The 19,298-nt window shown below is 39.2% G+C and overlaps 1 protein-coding gene and 1 long non-coding RNA gene across 6 annotated transcripts in view; one reads left to right on the plus strand and one right to left on the minus strand.

Moving 5' to 3' along the window:
- MDFIC (MyoD family inhibitor domain containing) overlaps window positions 1–15,850 on the minus strand; it is a 97,230-nt gene extending 81,380 nt beyond the window's left edge. For 2 of the 5 annotated variants that reach the window (XM_081537924.1, XM_081537928.1), the window contains exons 1-2: window positions 15,512–15,850; window positions 15,035–15,223 (exon numbers count right to left, since the gene is read on the minus strand). In XM_081537924.1, coding sequence (XP_081394050.1) covers window positions 15,035–15,119 — 85 coding nt within the window. In that variant the 5' untranslated portion in view covers window positions 15,120–15,223; window positions 15,512–15,850. Of the gene's footprint in view, window positions 1–15,034; window positions 15,224–15,370 lie in introns of all 5 variants that reach the window. The other 3 variants (XM_081537925.1, XM_081537927.1, XM_081537926.1) reach the window with 3 other exon arrangements.
- Window positions 11,063–16,579, plus strand: LOC145524872 (uncharacterized). Its single transcript, XR_014067906.1, has 3 exons — window positions 11,063–11,299; window positions 12,993–14,919; window positions 16,284–16,579. It is a non-coding gene; the product is annotated as an uncharacterized LOC145524872 (long non-coding RNA).
- The last annotated feature ends 2,719 nt before the right edge of the window (window positions 16,580–19,298 follow it).

Here is a 19,298-nt window from a genome sequence, read left to right on the forward strand (position 1 = left end):
CTGAGTCTGCACAAAGGCTAAACAATAGAGCCAAAACTTCATATACACACACACTGTAGGGTGTTTAGAATGGAGGAGAGAAAAATCATAGAAAAACTCTGTGAAGCACTGGGTTTGAATTAGTTTTCAAAGAAAATGACGAGCATGAATTACACCAAACAGTCAAAGGAAAAAGGTAAGAATTCTAAAGTATCAATTTAAATATAATATGTCCTACTCAGAAATGACTATCTGACAGGATCAATACTCTATTTTTTGTTATTTTTCTAAAGAAGGGAGTGAATGGTGAGAAGCAATCTCTCTCCAATCTTGACTATTCTTGCTAAAGGATATGAGATTCAGGTAAACAGAATTTCCATTTGATTTAAAATTTTATAATAGTTTGCCTACTTGGCAGTACATAATTTTTAAAACTTGAGAGTTTTACTTATCTCAGACAGTTGGGGAATAAAATAACTTAATAGTGATTAACAAGAGAGAACAATCTAAATGTATAAAAGTAAATGTATAAAAGAGTGCACTGGATAATAATACATGCAAAATATTATATATGCCATATAACAACCACTCAGCTGATATGTAGTTGTTAATAAGTAAAAAAGAAGAAAATGCTTCCTTTTGTTGAAAGAATAAGTTAATGAATTTTATATTTACAGTATTGGCAATTTTCAAAGGATATTAATATGTTTTATTTATTTCATCTTCAGAACCCATTAGCTAATTTCATATCTCTCCCAGGGTAGAAAGCCTATTGCAATACTCAGCCTTTCTCCAAAATTCCAAGGAATGGTACCTCATAAGGGATTATATTCTACTCTTTGTCAGTCTGATTCAGTAGTAAATTGTTCTTTATTTTAAGCATAAATATGCCATCAAGTGATCTTTAACTAGTTCTAGTTCTGCCCATTGTAGATAGAAATAATAAACTTAAACTCACTTCTATAAGACAATCATTCAAACTATTGATGAGGGATTTTTTTTTCCATTAGTTTGTAGTCAAGCACATTTATTATTTGAATAGATAAATGGTTTTAACAAACAAAAGTAAGAAAAGAATCTAGTAATGTTGTAATCTGTTTCCAGGATGAAATGAGCTTGTCAAAGTTACTAATGAACTTTTAAAACACGTACAATACTGTTCACGCATCATCATTTTCTAAGAAAGAGACAATATTGTCTAAAAGTCCAGATATTTGAATCCTTCTTGATAAACAGAATCTGCCTGCCAATGCAGGATATGCAGGAGACATGGATTTGATTCTTGGGTCAGGAAGATACCCTGGAGGAGAAAATGGCAACCCACTCCAATACTCTTGCCTGGAAAATCCCATGGACAGAGGAGCCTGGCAGGCTACAGTCTGAGGTGCCACAAAGAGTCAGACAGCATTAAGCATGCATGCACAACTCAATGAATAAGAACAAATGATAAATAAAAGACTCAGGTTCTCAGGGACAGAAATACTATCCTTACCCTGTACTTTTTACTGGAGAAATGTTTAAGACCACAGAATCTGAACTCAAGGGACTTGGGTCCACCACTAACTACATGGATCCTGGGCAAATTCCGTAATCTTTGTCAGATTCTTTATCTTTAAAATGGTAATAACACCAGTCCCTATATCAGAAGGTAGATGTGGAAAGAAATGGAATCATGCCTGGAAAATAGAATGTCTGGTATATAATAAGGGCTCATTCACACTTGCTACTAATATTACATTGTGTCATTACAATAAGCACCTTTTTAAAACCTTAGGGAGGTATTGAGTACAGTACCTATCTATTCAGTAATCACTATATAAAAACCAAGCTAGAAATCTGTTTACAGACTGAATATAAGGAAAACTATTTCTTCCTTTGAAAAGCTATATATATATTTTTTCCTTATGGACAATGAAAACGGTATTAGAGAAAATGCTTTCTTTTTGCCTCACATTTGCAGATAAAATTGAATTATTGGGTTTGACCCTGCAGTTACACCAGTAGATTTCAATTTTTCCTCGGGTTTGGATCTCCTAGTTTCCATTATTCTGTGTATATATATATATATATATATATATATATATATATATATATATATACACACACACACACATACACACACACATATATATATATGTATGTATTTTAAAGTACTTTTACAGGTTACCTTAAATATTCTCTTGAACTAAGCATAGGTAGCTGTAAATGCACAAACCAATCATCAAATATACTTGTTATCCATACTTAATATGTATATTTTGTGGAAGACTAGTATAAATGATGGTGCTTGGCAAATATCCTTATAAAACTGCATAAAGCTTAATCAGTATACAATTTACTTATTTCTTAAAGCAAGAAATGTTAGCAGCTTTCTTTATGCATAAAATTTGGGGCTGTTGCATGCTTGGTCCACTTCAATTAAATATTTTATTTTAACTTATGACAGATCACTTTTAATCTATATAATATTTATATTCTTACTGCCATGCAATCTATATTCACATCTCCTTTATCTGTAAACAATTTCATTTTTACTCTTCCATTCAAATACCAACATTATTTCAGATTATCTGTGTATTCTGGATTATGAAATCTTAAATAATCTGAAACTAAAATGTTTGGGAAAAGTAAAAAAAAATTTTTTAAATCTGGGTCTCTATTTCCCAGAGGCTAAGACAATGTGGAAATCTACAAATATTTTACAAACGTAACCTTTAAAAACCAAAGATAAGGCAGCTTTCAGGAAGACCTGAGGCTCTGGAATTTCACTTCCTCGCTGATCCAAATAAAGAAAAAAGAAAAAAATAATCCCTTAAACTTAATGACCTTTAAGAAACATTGCAAAACCTACCTGCTTTGTCTGATGTTCTAAAACAGATTAAAATCTCATTGTCCAAAGCATTTTAAGATTAAAACCAAAGCATTTTTAGCAGATGAATAAGAATATCACTAAATTTCTTAGTTTTATATATATATATGAAAGTTATCATATAATCAGACATACTATGTTTATTGAATTAAATGCTTAAATCAATTTAATCAACTAATTGTTATTGCCATTATTTTGAAAAATAATAAGACTTCCGAGCAAAAGCTAAATTCATTCCTTCAAAGGGCTTCTTATGCAGTTAGAAGCTTATGGTGTGTTTAGATTTGAAAGAATGAGAAAAATGACATTGACTCAACTAGTTTAGTTGTGGTGGGTAGAGAACAATAGGTTTTATACACAGCAAATCACAGAACAATTTAAAAATTATATGAATATGCAATTGAATACAAATATGCAAATAGATAGGTGCAAACTGCAGCGATAGTGCAATTAATATCTCAACAATCAGGGCTCTAAATAAATGAGGGGTAAGAAGAATTAGGCACTTTCCATCAAAAAAAAAAAGTAGTGGGAATGTTAGATAAACGCAAGCTGACACAGGGCACCAGGACACATGATCTCAGTCATCTTACTCTCCTGCACCTTTTACATCAGAATCTAAAGTTCCTCATCCTAAAAATGTATTTTCAAGATAACTGACCCCAGACTCCTGCATCTTCAAATACGAGTTCAATAATGTTCTTCCTACCAGCAAATTCAGTCATATTAAAGCCAAACATTCATAAGGCTCATAGAATTTTGACTTACAGGGGGTCATAAAGATCTCTGATAACATAAATTCAGTTCAAAATATCAACATACAGCATCCCAGGAAGAAGGCAAGGAGAGCAGGCATGAATAATGCCAAAGACAGGGAAACAGTCTCAGAAGATAGCTTAAGTATTCAAAGACTTCCCCTAAATCGTCTAAAATTGACTTATAATTTTCACTGATATATAGTATTTTGTTCTTTGCCATCAAAGCCTAATCTTTCCTCCATGTGACAGAGCCTCCATATTCAGTCTACTTTTATAAGGATGATAATCTTTTTCAGTTCAGTCGCTTAGTTGTGTCCGACTCTTTGCGATCCCATGACTGCAGCATGCCAGCACTCCCTGTCCATCACCAACTCCCAGAGTTTACTCAAACTCATGTCCATTGAGTCGGTGATGCCATCTAATCATCTCATCCTCTGTCATCCCCTTCTCCTCCCACCCTCAATCTTTCCCCGCATCAAGGTCTTTTCAAATGAGTCAGTTCTTCACATCAGGTGGCCAAAGTATTGGAGTTTCAGCTTCAACATCAGTCCTTCCAATGAATATTCAGGACTGATCTCCTTTAGGATGGACTGCTTGGATCTCCTTGCTGTCCAAGGGACTCTCAAGAGTCTTCTCCAACACCACAGTTCAAAAGCATCAATTCTTCAGCGCTCAGCTTTCTTTATGGTCCAACTCTGACATCCATACATGACTACTGGAAAAACCATAGCCTTGACTAGATGGACCTTTGTTGGCAAAGTAATGTCTCTGCTTTTTAATATGCTGTCCAGGTTGGTCATTGGAGAAGGCAATGGCACCCCACTCCAGTACTCTTGCCTGGAAAATCCCATGGACGGAGGAGCCTGGTAGGCTACAAATCTACGGGGTCTCGAAGAGTCAGACACAACTGAGCGACTTCACTTTCACTTTTCACTTTCATGCATTGGAGAAGGAAATGGCAACCCACTCCAAAATTCTTCCCTGGAGAATCCCAGGGACAGAGGAGCCTGGTGGGCTTGCCGTCTATGGGGTCGCACAGAGTCGGACACGACTGAAGCGACTTAGCAGCAGCAGCAGCAGGTTGGTCATAACTTTTCTTCCAAGGAGTAAGTGTCTTTTAATTTCATGGCTGCAGTCACCATCTTTTTACTTTTTAATCTTTTTACTCTTATCTAAAAAGTTATCCTGAAAGTATTCACCTTAATGACTGCTGAAATCCATAAAAGCCTCATCTAGAGTAGTTCCCCTACTTAGCAATTAACTCTATTATAAAAGAAAATGAGGAATTTACCTTCTTCCCCTTTTTTAAAAATAAGGTTATACACACCCATCTTTAGTGTTTTAGCATCATCATTATTCTAAGTGCCATAGTTTTTAAAACTTGTTTGTCATCTCTGTTACACCAACAGATTTTATCAAGAACATTCCACCCCAAGCTCTCTGGTTAAGGGACGAACTCTTACTGAGCACTAGTTACAAAAATGAAGGCCAACAGAAGTCAAAACTGAACCAAAGAAGTTCTTTAATCTGCAAAGGCATTTCTAAGCTATGATTTGAGTCTGATCTTGAAATAAATAAGTGAGAGAGGATGGAGAAGAGCATTACAAATAGTGGTGAAGCCACAAATATGACAATAATGAGAGACTCTGCAGTATATTGAAATTGATTTCTTAGACTTCAGAATGATGGATATGAATTAGAAGTTGCGAGATACTTCCTCTCTGGTAATTCTAAAGGAGAAAACCAGGAGCCTTTTATTTAAATCATCAATACACTCTCTGGCCTTCTAGATCATTTCTTTGGGGCACTGCACGCCCAGAATTCTCCTTTAAGAGCACCAGCCTATTCTGGCTTTAAATCTCTGCAATCTCATTAACTTCCAGTTTTAGTCACCTCCAGGAGGATAACTTATAGATCCAGTATCTTCACCCCTGTTGTTCCTATCTTTACCTATAGATTTGAAGTTTCAGCTCTACACCAATATACCTTTACCAATTCAAGCTTAACATTTCCACTTCTCTTCTGTCCCTGCCTGTTTCTCCAACTGTAGCTTGTACACTGGTCAATGGTAGTCACAGAATCACTGTCAGTTCTCTATTTTCTCCTTATTGTCCCTTTCCCAACAATCAACTGCTAGAACCTGCTAGTTATAGCTCTCAATTTCTCTTAAATCTATACTTTCTTGCCTATATCCACTATCAGGGCCTGTCCTCTTTTTCTCTTCCAAATAGAAATGCTTTTCTAAAATAAAGATTGAATATGTTACTCCTTGGCTCAGTAAGAATTAAATTCATTTTGCATATGAGTGAAAAACTGATAGAGTTATTTTAACATTGTACATATTTTAATGTTGCAAATTCCTACACCTTTCCCTTGTTCAATAATTTCGGCTTGTATCTCAGTAAGAAATAAAGAGTAAAATCTCTCAGAAAATCTTCCTAAATCCTGCATGCTGCTTGGGTGATGTGATGAGAAAAATAAGAACAGAGTAGGTCTATATTCATAAAGACCCAGAAGATTAAAGGCTGATTCACCATGAAAAAAGCAGGCGAACTATTTCTATGAGTAGAGAAAGTGAGGCGAGGAAACTGGTCCCCTTGTCCTCTGCCGTCTGCCTTCAGGGGGTGTGTCACCTGCCCAGCCACAGGGTGCATTTTTAGTGCGCAACTCTGCACAGGCCAAACCAACTACAAACTGTGTCTTCTTCAGCTCGGATCACTCACAGCCTAACTCAGACAAGACTGACCCCTTGCTATCCTGAGATTCTCTCTTAACCTCCAGAAGCTCCGGAACTGAACCGGTCACCTTGCAACTGGCCATAAACTAATCTGTCACAGGGCTCTTGTTGTTATCTTGAACTGATCTTCAGACAAGGGATTTGGTGCACAGGCACACCTCATCCTCTCTCTCACTTAGCTTACAAGTTCTCTCTGGACAGAACTATGCATCACACATTTTCAGTTGTCACAGGAATTGTACATAGTAGGCACAAAGGAAATAGTTGTTCATAAGTTTCCCAGTTTAAATATGTTGATATATTTGGTAAGATATATTGTGCTAGCAAGAAAATGTATTTCAGACTTTATTCCTGAAACTACTTAAAAATCAGGCATAAAAGCACATGGATATGAATCATCTTACTTCAGATCATGTGGGTGTGAATCTGAAAACAGAAGTGGACTGCAAGCAGAAACCACAAACGAAATTAATGTTAAAATAACTCTATCATAGTTCCTGCTTAGTGAACTCTAAGCAATTAGAATCTATAAAATACAACTCAATTTCCAAAAGTTACAGTAGAAACCTTAGCTCCTTCAGGATGTGTAGGCTAACATAAAAAGAAAATACTAAAAGCTTAAGAAACTTCAGTGTTAATGGCAAGAGAGAGAGCAGGGAGAAAAAGATGAGAGAGAAAAAGGTTATGAGAGAGAATCATGCAAAATACAGGACTGATCAAGACAGCAGGAAGGGCTGCAGCAAAATTCAACTATGCAAACATCTAGACTCTAGCCAGTGCAGAATCAATCTCCCCTTAATAAAAACTGAACAAAGACTTATAGGAATAGAAACATAAAAATCATATCCCATGCCTTTATAGGGTGGAATACCTTAATTAATTCAGAAAAACAATTTGGTTGAATTGTTTCCCTCTTCTGTTTGCTGTTGTTCTAGCTAAATTTCCACTTGCAAATGGCCTAACTTTAGATTGTGGCAATTTACGTTTCCTTTTCCCCAAAATCTTTTATTACAAAAATATAATGCTAGTAAAGTAATTGCACACTGTTATTAGACCTTTCCATGAAATCAACTCAACATGATCCAGGAAACAAGGTTCAAAGAAACAGGAAAGGCTCTTACACACCCAAAAATTCCACAGCTTCCCCACTAGCCCTGTAAAGGTCACTCAATTATATATGTTAAATCCTTGTACGTGAACTGATCAAACAAGGCCAACAGGCATGACTCTTGCTGACCAGAAATCATAGCCTGCTAATTGTACTTCTGGTCTCTCCAGCTCCCCATATAGCCTGGAACACAAGACCAGTTGGTACAAACACACTCTTCTCACACATGCCTGATCCTCCTCCCTTGCCCCCACTCCCACTGCTTTCATTCTGCCAACCTCCAACCCTAAGCCAATTCCAAAAATCCATTCTATCTGCTTCTATTCCCAAGGTCCCAAATGCTTCTTGCTGAGAAAGGCAATCAACCATGTTGACCGTGTCCACTAAAAATTCATGCCATTCATTCTTTGTTAAGCTCTCAGTGTTACTGAGCAATCCTTTTGTTTGCCCCAGATGGACTCCCTCTTGAATCCTTCCCAATCTTTTCCACACATCTCAAAATTTCTTGACTCATCCTAACCCCAACTTGCTCTCAGCAAATGTTACATCTATTTTTCTGAGAACATCGAGGCCTTCAATAATCTCTTACTCATATGAAATTTTCTCTAGATGATCACTCATCCTTTTCTCCTATCCCCATCTCAAAGGGGAACATTCCCAACTTTCCAAAGACTTGTCTTATAATCCCCTTCCTTCCCAAGATTTTACCCTTTCAATTACAAACACCCACTGCACTGCGGTTACACCCCAGGCTCTTTCATCATTTTTTTTTTCTATCCCATGGCTATCTTTCCATTAGTGTGTGATAGACATGATCAAAATTCCCCATCCAAAAGCAGCCCTCTCTACACCCTGCTTCTAACAAACTACAGCTCTTCTCATCTTCCATGGCCCCTAAATATCTAACATTTCTGTGACCAATTCTATAAACTCTCTCTCTGTATTCTTTTCCTTCTTCTCCCAAAAAGGTAGCCATTCCCCTAAATCCGGTCCTCAAATACCCTCTCACTCTTGTGCCCATCCATCAGCTACTTGGTGGTAAACTCTTAGTCTGTAAGCCTGACCCTCACCACTCTCCTAGTGACAGATTCTCTTTTTCAGTGGCCTACTGGCGATCCTGGCTTAGGGGTAATTTCCATGGAACCAACGTGATCAAAAAAAGACTTAACTCCTCCTATGTTTCCACTCAGGTTACAAAGCAAACCTATGAATTACCTTAAATTTCTATCTTTCCACCACCTCCCATATTAAGTATTTTGCCCAACCACATAAATGCCATTGAACAAAACTGGACACTGTGCCTAGTTTTAGGAGATTCAAAAATGAGTAAGTAAAAATCAATGCCCTTAACATTCTCTCACAGCAAGGTAGAGCACTGTCCTACTTTTGCTACTGTTCTTAAATCCATAGTCTCAATTCCACTCCCACTGGTACTCCTCTCATCTTTTGTCAGGCTATTGTAAAATCCTTCTGCAAAGTCACGACCTTCACTCTTGCCTCTCCCTTCAAAATCATCCTCTGAACTGCCACCAGATTTATTTTCTAAAAACACCAATTTTGCCCTATGCTTACCCTTATCAAGAACTTTCAATGGCTCACTACTGCCTACAGAAAGGATATACAAATTCCTCTCAGGAGAATGAAGGACCTGCCCAAAATTACTTTAGCTTATCTTTACAACTTTACCTTATTCTCAGCTCCTTAATAGAGCTCATACAATGCTGGTAGTGAAGTCCTTCACATTCTGTAACACATCTTGCTTTTCACATCTATCTCCACAAATCTTGTGGAGTTTGACTATGATTCTTGGTCCAACTCAAATCAAAAGGTTTTTTTGAGTTTTCCAAATGCCCCAGATAGAGATGCTATCTCTCTCCCATGTTGTTTGCCATCACTTGCTTTGTGTCTCTCTATAGCACCTTTCCATCTTCTTTATAAGTATGTGTAAATGTATTTCTCCAATATACTGCAAGCCTCAGATTTCATTCATCAATTTTTCTCTCTGTATCTGTCACGAAGCATCATCTCTATTATATATATTGTGGGTGTGTGTGTATATATATATATATATATATATACACACACACACAGAGCAACTGAGTAAGGCAGAAATAAACAATGTGAGGACAAACAAAAAGGGTATGGTAGGGATGAAAATCACTATGAAATTACCCTGAATTACAAACACAAACATATATTAATAAATGCTTTCCCTATTCCCATCCTCCATCCTGACCCCAAACTATTTCTATTCTTTGCCATTTGTTGCCATGACTCACACTTGTTCTGGACAGCAACCAAGCCCTCCATTTACCCAATCATTTATTCCACAAATATGTACTAGAGACTACTTCAAAGTCAACAATGCTCCCTGCCTATCTCAAGATTTTGTGCTATTATCTCCTTCCTTAACACAGTCCTATCCAGCTCATACCGCATTGTCCCTCAGAACTTTATTCGCAGTTTTCAGCTCAAACAATTCAAGCTCTCCAAACATTTTCTTAAATTTATAGTCATATCATTTTAACCACTTCCTTCCTCCCTCCCTTCTTAAGGTTTCTCCCAGTTACTCCTCCTCTGATGCATTTGATTCTTTTTCTTAGCAGAGGGAACATGACTATGTCAAGCTGATAAGGCTTGCATTTCTCTAAACTTACAAAATGAACATTAGTTCCTTTAAGCGAAAAAGGATTTGTAGCATAAGGTCTACAGTGCTTGAAATGCCCCCAAATCCTCTTCCAGATCTAGACAAGGCTTCTTATAGTTTTCCAGTTAAGCCTATTCTCTCAAGCACCTGTACTGAAACTGTTTCACTCACCTTTTTCTTAATTACCTGTATGTGGTTGCCAGTCTCATTAAGAGTATGTTCTAATTTATCAATAACATTTAATAAAATTTTCAACCATCTTTCTGAGATTATTGAGCTAAACATAATTTATCATTGTTTTTATGAGAAAGGATAATCCAGATTTCAAAAATCTAACTCACAAGTGAATACAGATCATGTGAAAATTAGAGACTTCTTTCCTTATTATTCCATAAAAATGCTGCGATCCCTAGAGAGAAGGAAGTCTAGGATGACGGGACAAAAATATCTACTGAGGCGGTAGAACAAAATATTAAAAGATCTATTTATTGACTTATTTTGATCTCATTCTTTTCAACCTGTATTTATATATTTCTTTTCTAATATTCACATATATTTGTACAATAGTATACATAATCTTGACAGGAAACTTTTTTGAGGATGAAGACTCAGGCCTCAGTTCAGTTCAGTTCACTAACTGGGATATGGGATAAAAATGCTGGCGAGCTCTAAGAGACAGTACACGTGGAGTAATATGATTTAAAGTTTGGAACTTGAAAAGGAGACGTTTCTCACAATTTTTTTAAGGCTTTCTATAAAAAACAAAAAGACTTTTTAAAAATCAAAAGCCTCTAAAACAATGATTCTCAACTAGAGATAAAAAGCACCTAGAGATTGTCCAAAATGCAGATTCTAGAGTCTTACTCTCCAGATTCTGATTCTGTTAAGTCTAGAATGGAGCCAAAGATGTCAGTTGCCTTGAGACTAGAATAGCATCTCAACACCATGGTTACTCCAGGCCAGATAATTCTTTGTTGCGAGGGGCTACCATATTGTGTGCATTGTAAGATGTGTATAGTGTTCTCCCTGGCCTCTACCCACTGCATCCCAGGAGCACCCACCCCACCCTACCAAACATGTTTCCAGAGGTTGCCAGATGTCTCCTGCAAGGCACTTCATCCCTGATTGAGGACCAGAGATAGAACTTGCCCAAAGATGCCACACTCTGAGAAACGCCATTCTTAAAGGATAAAACGATATGGTAAAAGTCCAAGAATATGGATATTACAAGCATACGTGGTATAAATTGAAATAAACAGGCTTCCCATAAAGGAAATCTGATTAGCCACTATAAATTCCTGACAAGTCAGCTAAGCTTCTAAGTCAAAGCTCTTATGTAATTTCAACTTGAAGATTTTCTCCCTAGCTTCTATTTTAAATTATTTTTAATTAACTTTACTGGCATTTTGCATCCTGCTATGCAAAGTCCGCCTAATAGTCTCAGAGGACTCTCCCAAGAGAGAAGAGTGCATTAAATCACACATTATCACATTAAAGAATATTCCAGCACACAGTCCAACAGTCTAAATCTTGGCAAACGCAAAGGGGGAGGGAGAGGGGGATGCAAGGACCAGAACAGGCAAAGTGATTCACAGTATCCAAAGCTGATTATTTTCAATTCACCCATCTGTAGGAAGAAAGTTCTATTGATTCTCTACTTTAATCCACATTTATCACAATGACATATATTTTACAATTTGTGCTTCCATCCTGGATTCTACTGACTGTATATGAGACCCTGGACAAGTCACTTAAGTTCTTTGGACATCCCATCTAGAAAGTTAGCCAACTGGACTAAGTTATTTCTAAAGATCCTTCTAGTTACAAGTAGCAAACATGGAAGCATTTAATTAAAAGGCTCTTTTAATCATATGGATTCTAATACCTGTGCACAAAAAAGCAAATGCCTATCTAGGTTGATAGCACAATGAATTTTAAGATGCTTGACCCAAAAAAGAAAAAAATTACAATTAGATGAACCATGCATACAAGATCCATTCTCTTTTAAAACAAAAAGAAGTTGGGCCCAAACTACCCTTCACTTTTCAAGACACTTACACAGGTACTCTGTGTGAGAAGGCCAATCAAGTCAGTCTTTCAGAAGTTCACCATAAATAGGGAAATAGTTTAAAATCTCACATTTCCTTTCTAGTTTCTATAACAGAAATCACAAATCAGCTGGTTTGGAGCCATTTCCAGCCTGCAGGTGTGGTTGTTTTGTTTGGCCTGGATAAAAATTGGATTTAATTAGCTGCCAACTTTTAAAAGGGAGTGATGATACATAAAAATCCATATTTCCAGTATCTCTTGAAACACTGGAAGATATTAAACCCAAGTGGCAACAGTGAGCTGGACTGAGAAGCACTGCCTCCTGGGCCCAGAGCTCTCCAGGGGTCCTCAGTCCCCACTGCTCCCTATCTTCCCACACCCATCTTGGTTCCTTCTGACAGCATGGGGCATATGAGTTTATCCCATCTTGTCCGTAACAATTTTCAAAATGCACAAATAAGATTTTTAATGCTTTCAGAGCAACAGAACTGTGCTTGGAGAAGAATCACAGCCAAAGGGGAGAAGTTGTAAAGAGACAGACCTTGTTCTCAACATGAAAAACTTTCATAACTATCAATATGAATGCTGATAAGCAGAATGTGCTACACTGTAGGCATTTAACCACCTGAAAAAATGTAGAAAGAAATCCTAGATTTGATGGGGAGTTCAGACTAGAGACACCCCCAAATTAAGTTTCAACTTTAACTTTTTATGCCTTCAGTTAGTAGTACACATAGCTCATCACAACACAATAATACATGTACAGGTTATATGTCTTTACATACACACACATATATATATGCATATGCATATTAACACACATATATATTTAATTTTGTTTGCAGGAGAAGACTTGATTTTATCCTTCTCCTTCATGAAAAGACATTTTCTACTAACTTTCATAGAACATTTCATTTTTCTCACTGATTTTAATATATAAAGCTTTAAAATTAGGTTTCTATTAACTAAGCAGCCATATCTTACCAGAGTATTATTCAATTATTCTTCTGAAAAGATGATCAAGAATCCAAGGACAGAAGGACGAGGATGAAAGAACTTGAGAAAGAGTTTAGAGAAGTGTGGCCTGCAGGCGAAGGTTCTTCACTAGCATCTTTACCAACAAAACCACCCTAACCATGGCAGCTACCTACAATTTTCTCCCTGCCCACTTAATCCAAAACTTTTTTCCTTCATCTTATGAGATCTGCTTGTTTGAGATACAACCTTTTAACAAGATTCTGAAGATTTTATTTTGTAAAAAACTTAACTTTCTATTACATTCACAATTAAATTGATCCCTATTTAAAGGATGCGGCAAGTTGAAGTAAACTAATTTAAAAAACTAAACAAACAAAAATGCTGCTGAGGCTGAGTCAATTTTCAGGTAAAACATAACCCAAGAGTTTCCACACTGATAATGTGTTACATCCAGTCCACAGTTTTCTTCAGAACATTCTAGAGGTTGGCTTCTGAAAAACATATCATGTGATACCTTACAGCATAACATCTGCACAGGTGGATTAGGTATCACTCCTACTGACTTTAAAATGTATATTTTTAAATTTGGACATTGCAGATATCACTAGTTCTAAGTCAATTGTTTTTCTAGTGTGTTTGAGCTTGATTTTTGACGTAAGCATTTGTTAACACTAGTGATTAACAGCTCAAGTGTGAACCTGAACAACCCATCAAGGAGACCATATGACTACTGAGGACATGCCTAATGACAAGAAAACAATTGCTTTGGCAATAAAATGTGTGGAACATGGGCTGCTTCTGGGAAAACGTGTGTATCATTCTAGTTCTGATTTTCTCTATTTATAAAAAATGACTCACTGTTTAGAAGCAAAAAAACAATGATAAACATAATTCAATTTAACAGCCTTTGAATGCCAGAACATTTTAATTTAGCCATGGATGTTTTCTGCTTTTACCTACTGTGGGTTCAACACTAACTTCTCTTCCACTTTTTACTGCCTTAACAAAAAGAATCCCAAGAAGCTCATGATATTATTCTTAAGGATGGGGGTTGGGGGGTATATCAGGTTTGAAATCAAGATTTAAAAATAGGTTTCTGAACCCTGGAAAATTATTTGGTTTATATGAGCCAGAACCCTTTAAAGCAGAGTCACACTAAGAGGAAGATACATCAGATTAAGATCCTTTCTCTCTGTCACCAATGAAAACCTGAAGTATGTTACTTTCAAGAGAAGATCCTCTCTGATTTGTGTATAAGCTTCTTATGGAAGTTTCCCAGGAACAGGAGTACTCTTTTTTTTTTTTTTTTTTACAGACTGTATTTGTTTACAGCTTGGATGAACACAAAGAGCTAATTCATTCTTGGAAAGCATTTCTTTTGAAGCCTGTTTATTTCAAAACAAAAACAGTTATTGAAAGCATATGCGTGAGCCACTCCAAAGCAATTGGTCACAGAAACCTAGATTATCAAAGCTGCAGAGAAGCCCACAAGAAATAGAAAGATGAAAGGAGAGGGCAGGTTTCTCAGAAAGCAGCGGCAGTCCTGGATCTGCTGAAGACACAGAACTTAAGTGGTAGGGAAGCGCTTCGGAGCCCCCACGGTTGGGTCTTAGGCCCTGAAATGCATATGTTTAAGAAAGAAGTGATCCTGTCATCCAGTTTCTCGGCAGCCAAAGGAAGGGGGAGTGGAGAGACCAGCGGATCCCGCCCTCTTATCCGGTTGTTGATCTGAGGCTGCGATCCTGGAGAACTTGCTTGAATAATGCTAACTATGCAAAAGTTCACTACGACGAGGTAGGCTCAGTCCTTGCACCAATTCCCCACACACAGATTCCAAGCAGTAAATGTGCGAACAGATTTTAAAATGCAACAATGACAAAGGAGCTTGCAACTTGCAAGCGGCACTCACCCTGGGCTGGGGTGCCCAGCCGGCCACCGCCAGCCTCAGCCCCGCGCTGGGGCCCGGGAGCCAGGGCTTCGCCCGCGCCGGACATGGGCCGCTCCACTGAGCCCTCGCCGCGCCTCCGCCTAGCTCGCCGCCCTTCGGGGTCGATGCACCAGGGGCTGGGAGGTGTTGGGTGCAGGGAACTGAATGCTTCTGGCGGGGATTGAAAAAAAAAAAAAAAAAAGTGTTTTGAGAGAAGAGCACACCACCCCTGCGGGACATTCCCTCCCCCTCTGCTTCCCTTCCCCAAACCCCGCCCCGGGGAAGTTTTGATTTGAAACCCGGGAGGAAAACTGTTACCCAGCAAGTTGACAGCAGCGAGTCCTAGCAGATAGAAGGGGGGCACTCAAGGGGGAGGCGCTGGAAGGAAGATCGGATTTGGGAGCAGCTCGGGGAGGGGATCAGACCCCTCCTCCTCCCGCCAAGAGCACCGCCACCTACCTCGGCATCCCCCCAACACACTCAAAGCCCTTTCCTCCTCCTCCTCTTCCGCCTCGGAAAGTTAGTGAGGCTCCGGCAGGGGCCGCAGGTCGCGGTGGCTTGACGGCGGCAGCCGCCTCTGGGTGTCCCTCCCAGCCTCCGTCCCGCTCAGCAGACACCTCAGTGGCGGCAACAGCGGCAGCCGCTCCTCTGACTCCGTGCTCTCCGCCCCCTCTTTCCAGTCAGCTCTGCCCGGCCGGTTCCCCTCCGAGGGGACTCTTGCCCCTTTGCCTCTCTCTCCCTCTTCCACCACTCCTGCACTCCAGAAACGATTCTCCCTCTGTGGCGCCTTTTCATCATATCCGGATCAGGGAGGCCTCGAACTCTTGGCTCTCTGCCCCGAGGCTGGGGGCGGTGCGACCCGGGCTCGGCCTCCGGGTGCCTCGCGCCCGGCTCTGTCTGGGTCAGGAGGCCAAAGCCCTACAGGGTTGTTGCTGGGCGGGGTGGGGTGGGAGTGTCCTCCCAGGGGAAGGAGGGAGTTGGCTATTCCCTGGCTGCCCAAGAGTGCCCCCCACTCAGAGTCACCCCATCCCTCTCCCCACTCCTGCCCCAGACCCACTGACATTATGGAAATGCCTTGAAGGAAGTGGAAGCCTTCACGGTGGACAATGCAAAATGAAAAAGTATCACTTTCCTGATAGAATACAGAAAGCAGTTTTGAAACCCTGACCCCTAGCTGAGCGGTTAATCTCTTCATCTCTGGCTCTAAAGAAGTCTTTATTCTGTTTTTCAGTTCTTTGTTTCTGTTGGTCAAACAGGATCCCAGACAGGAAAAACCTGTTGAAGCTGCGCGAAGACTCAAGAGGCATCCAGGAAAAGGGTGACACCCTTGAGGATTCCCTGGCCCTGGTCTCAAGCCCCAGCTATTACAGGGCAAATTTCTCCTCCACAGATGACTTCTGTGGAGAGATAAACTTGTGGTCGGAAGTAAAAAGCTGACAACTCTCCATTTACAAAGGAGATGTTCTGATTGCAGTTTAATCTGATGAGCCAAGAATAACAGCTATAAAATAATTTGCAGATACAGTGTACTTCAGATAACTTTTGCTCTTTATTCATCGAAGTGAAATGCAAAATTTGTAGAAAGCTAGAATAAACTCATTCCCCGACTCTCTAGGACAAGAGTAATTTACAGTAATGTTATCAAAATTGGAGAAGATGTACATTGGACACATCTTCCTTCTAGGGTTAGCAATAATATCCAGGAATTTCATCTGTTCAAAAAACCAACTGGAATTGGTTCCAGTTGATTAAGAAGACATATTTCTTGCCTATAAACAATCAGTATAGCCAAACTTACTTTCAATTAAACCTGAAAAACTGTCTTTGAAATTTCTGATGACAGTTATTGAGACCATATTCTGCCCCAAAAGGCAGATGACATTCCGCCCAATAACCTATGACTAATAGATGTTTTTTTTTTTTAAAGTTTAGAGATTTCAGGAACGGTGTGTATAAAAGTGCCTTAACTCTGAAAATTTGTCTGGGGGCCTGGACTGCTTGAAATCCACCTGATGAAAAGGGATCAATTCTGAGGGCAACTGCATTACCATTAGAGAGCAAACACGGAGGAAACTTTGTCTCTAGATTCTATTCTATCCCTATTTTATACATTTCTCTGCCTTTTAAAAAATATCCTCTTTAAGGTGTTAAACTCCATGAATACTTAAGAAATTATAGCACTCTTCTAGAAAGTCATAGTCAGTGATAAATATTTGTTAATTTAATTTCACACAGTACTTAATGTTGCACACACAGTAGGTGTTTCAATAAAAACTCCTTGAATTAAATTTAAACACCTTACTCTTTAATGGGAAAGAAAGTCAAATAAAAATATTAGGAACAAAGGAGAGTCTGTGTGGTAGAATCACCAAAACAAATACCGTATCTTGCTCAGTAAGACTTTGAGTAAGTCAGTCAACCTCTCTATGCCTTGGTTGCCTCATAAATGAGAATGATAAGAATACCACTTCATAGGTCCCATAAGGACTAAATAAGATAATTTTCAGGAGATTATCAGATATGAGGAAAATACTCAAAATATTAACTATTATTATTATTCAGCAGAAGCATTTTAACGAGTAATGTGAACTTGGCATAATGACATATCACAAGGGCCACATCAAAATAACAGGTAACCAGGCCTGGTATACATGTGCAGTCTATACACAAACGATCCCAAAGATTTCTTACATCAGCCCTTTCAGTACCTGGCCAGGCTGACACTGCTAGGATTTACAGTTCAAGTCTGTCTAACTGAAAGTCTGTCTTGTGTCTTTAGGTAAACTCAGATCTTCCTCCATAAGCCTTGTATTTGACACCCAGGAATTGAGTGTGGACTCCTCAGTGTTCATCAGACTGTCCATTTACCCAGTCCCTTGCTCTATTTGTTCAGTCTTCTGTCTTAGTACTTAGCTTAGTTCCTAATGAGCACTACAGTGCCCTTATCCTCTCATTCTTTCATTCATATGTATGGGGGGGGGGCACTGTCATGGGGGAAGATAATCAATCTGGCCACTGCCTTCAATGGAGCTCACAGTCTAGAAGGAAATATAGATATACAACCACTTAACAACAGCTGCCGATTGGGACCACGAGAAAGTTTTGGAATACCATGGTAGTACTTCTTTGCAGAGAAATACCGTCTAGTCTAGGATCAGGAAAACGTTTCTGGAAAAGGTATGTCTCTGCTGCTACCAGAAGAAACCAACAAGAGAAACGATTGCTCCAGGCAGTGTGTATGGAAGTGCAGAGGTCTGAGGACAGCCTAGCATCACCGAAAACCTGAAAGAGGTTCACTGGAAGAGGATAACCCAGTGGAAGGGAGAGAAATGGGGGCCGGAGCTGAAGAGAAGAACAGAGGTCTTAATCAACTCTGAAAAAGGAGGACATACTTTCCAAATTTCTATTTATAAAAGCCACTCTGGAATAATAAGTAAAATGATTTGGACGCACTGAGATTGTGGCTCAGAAGTCCAAGTAAGATATGAGGGATGATGATAGCCGTAGGAATGGAGCCCAAAAAGGCTGAGATAAAGGATATGGAAACTAAAGGAATCAAGAGTAACTTGCAGTTTTCTGTGTCTTGGTGGATGGGGGGCAATATTACCTACAGAGATGGAAACATTTGAGAGAAGCATGTTTGGAGGAAAAGCTGCTAAATTAGTCATGTTGATGATGTAGTGTCTGAGAAACCTGTGAAATGGCTAATTGGAACCATGCAGTAGGCTGCTGGATAGGTGTCTGGAATACAAGCACACAGATGGTACTTTACCAGCAAGAAGGTCGTAAGCACCCAAGGTAAGCATGCTGTGTAAGAACAGAACGCCTAAAACACAGCTAAGCCCTGAAACTCAATCCAAATGGGTCCTTACTAGCCCCTCCCCCATTCTCCACTCCCTTCCCAATGCCACAAGACTGTTATCTCATGAACTTTGAGAATCATCATTTTATTTAGTACTATTACTGCCTGTGCCCCTCCACCAGCCCAAATGCCTCAGGGAGTATCACATAATGTCTTTATTAAACAGATTTTATCATGTCTCATACTATAGTCATGGGCTTCCCAGGTGGTGCTAGTGGTAAAGAACCTGCCTGCCAATGCAGGAGATTTAAGAGACACGGGTTCGACCCTTGGGTTGGGAAGATCCCCTGGAGGAGAGCATGGCAATTCCCTCCAGTATTCTTGCCTGGAGAGTCCCATGGACAGAAGAGCCTGGCGGGCTACAGTCCAGAAGGTCACACAGTG

This window comes from Giraffa tippelskirchi, chromosome 10, assembly GCF_054371585.1.
Source record: "Giraffa tippelskirchi isolate mGirTip1 chromosome 10, T2T-mGirTip1v1.2.pri, whole genome shotgun sequence".
Classification (NCBI taxonomy): domain Eukaryota; kingdom Metazoa; phylum Chordata; class Mammalia; order Artiodactyla; family Giraffidae; genus Giraffa; species Giraffa tippelskirchi.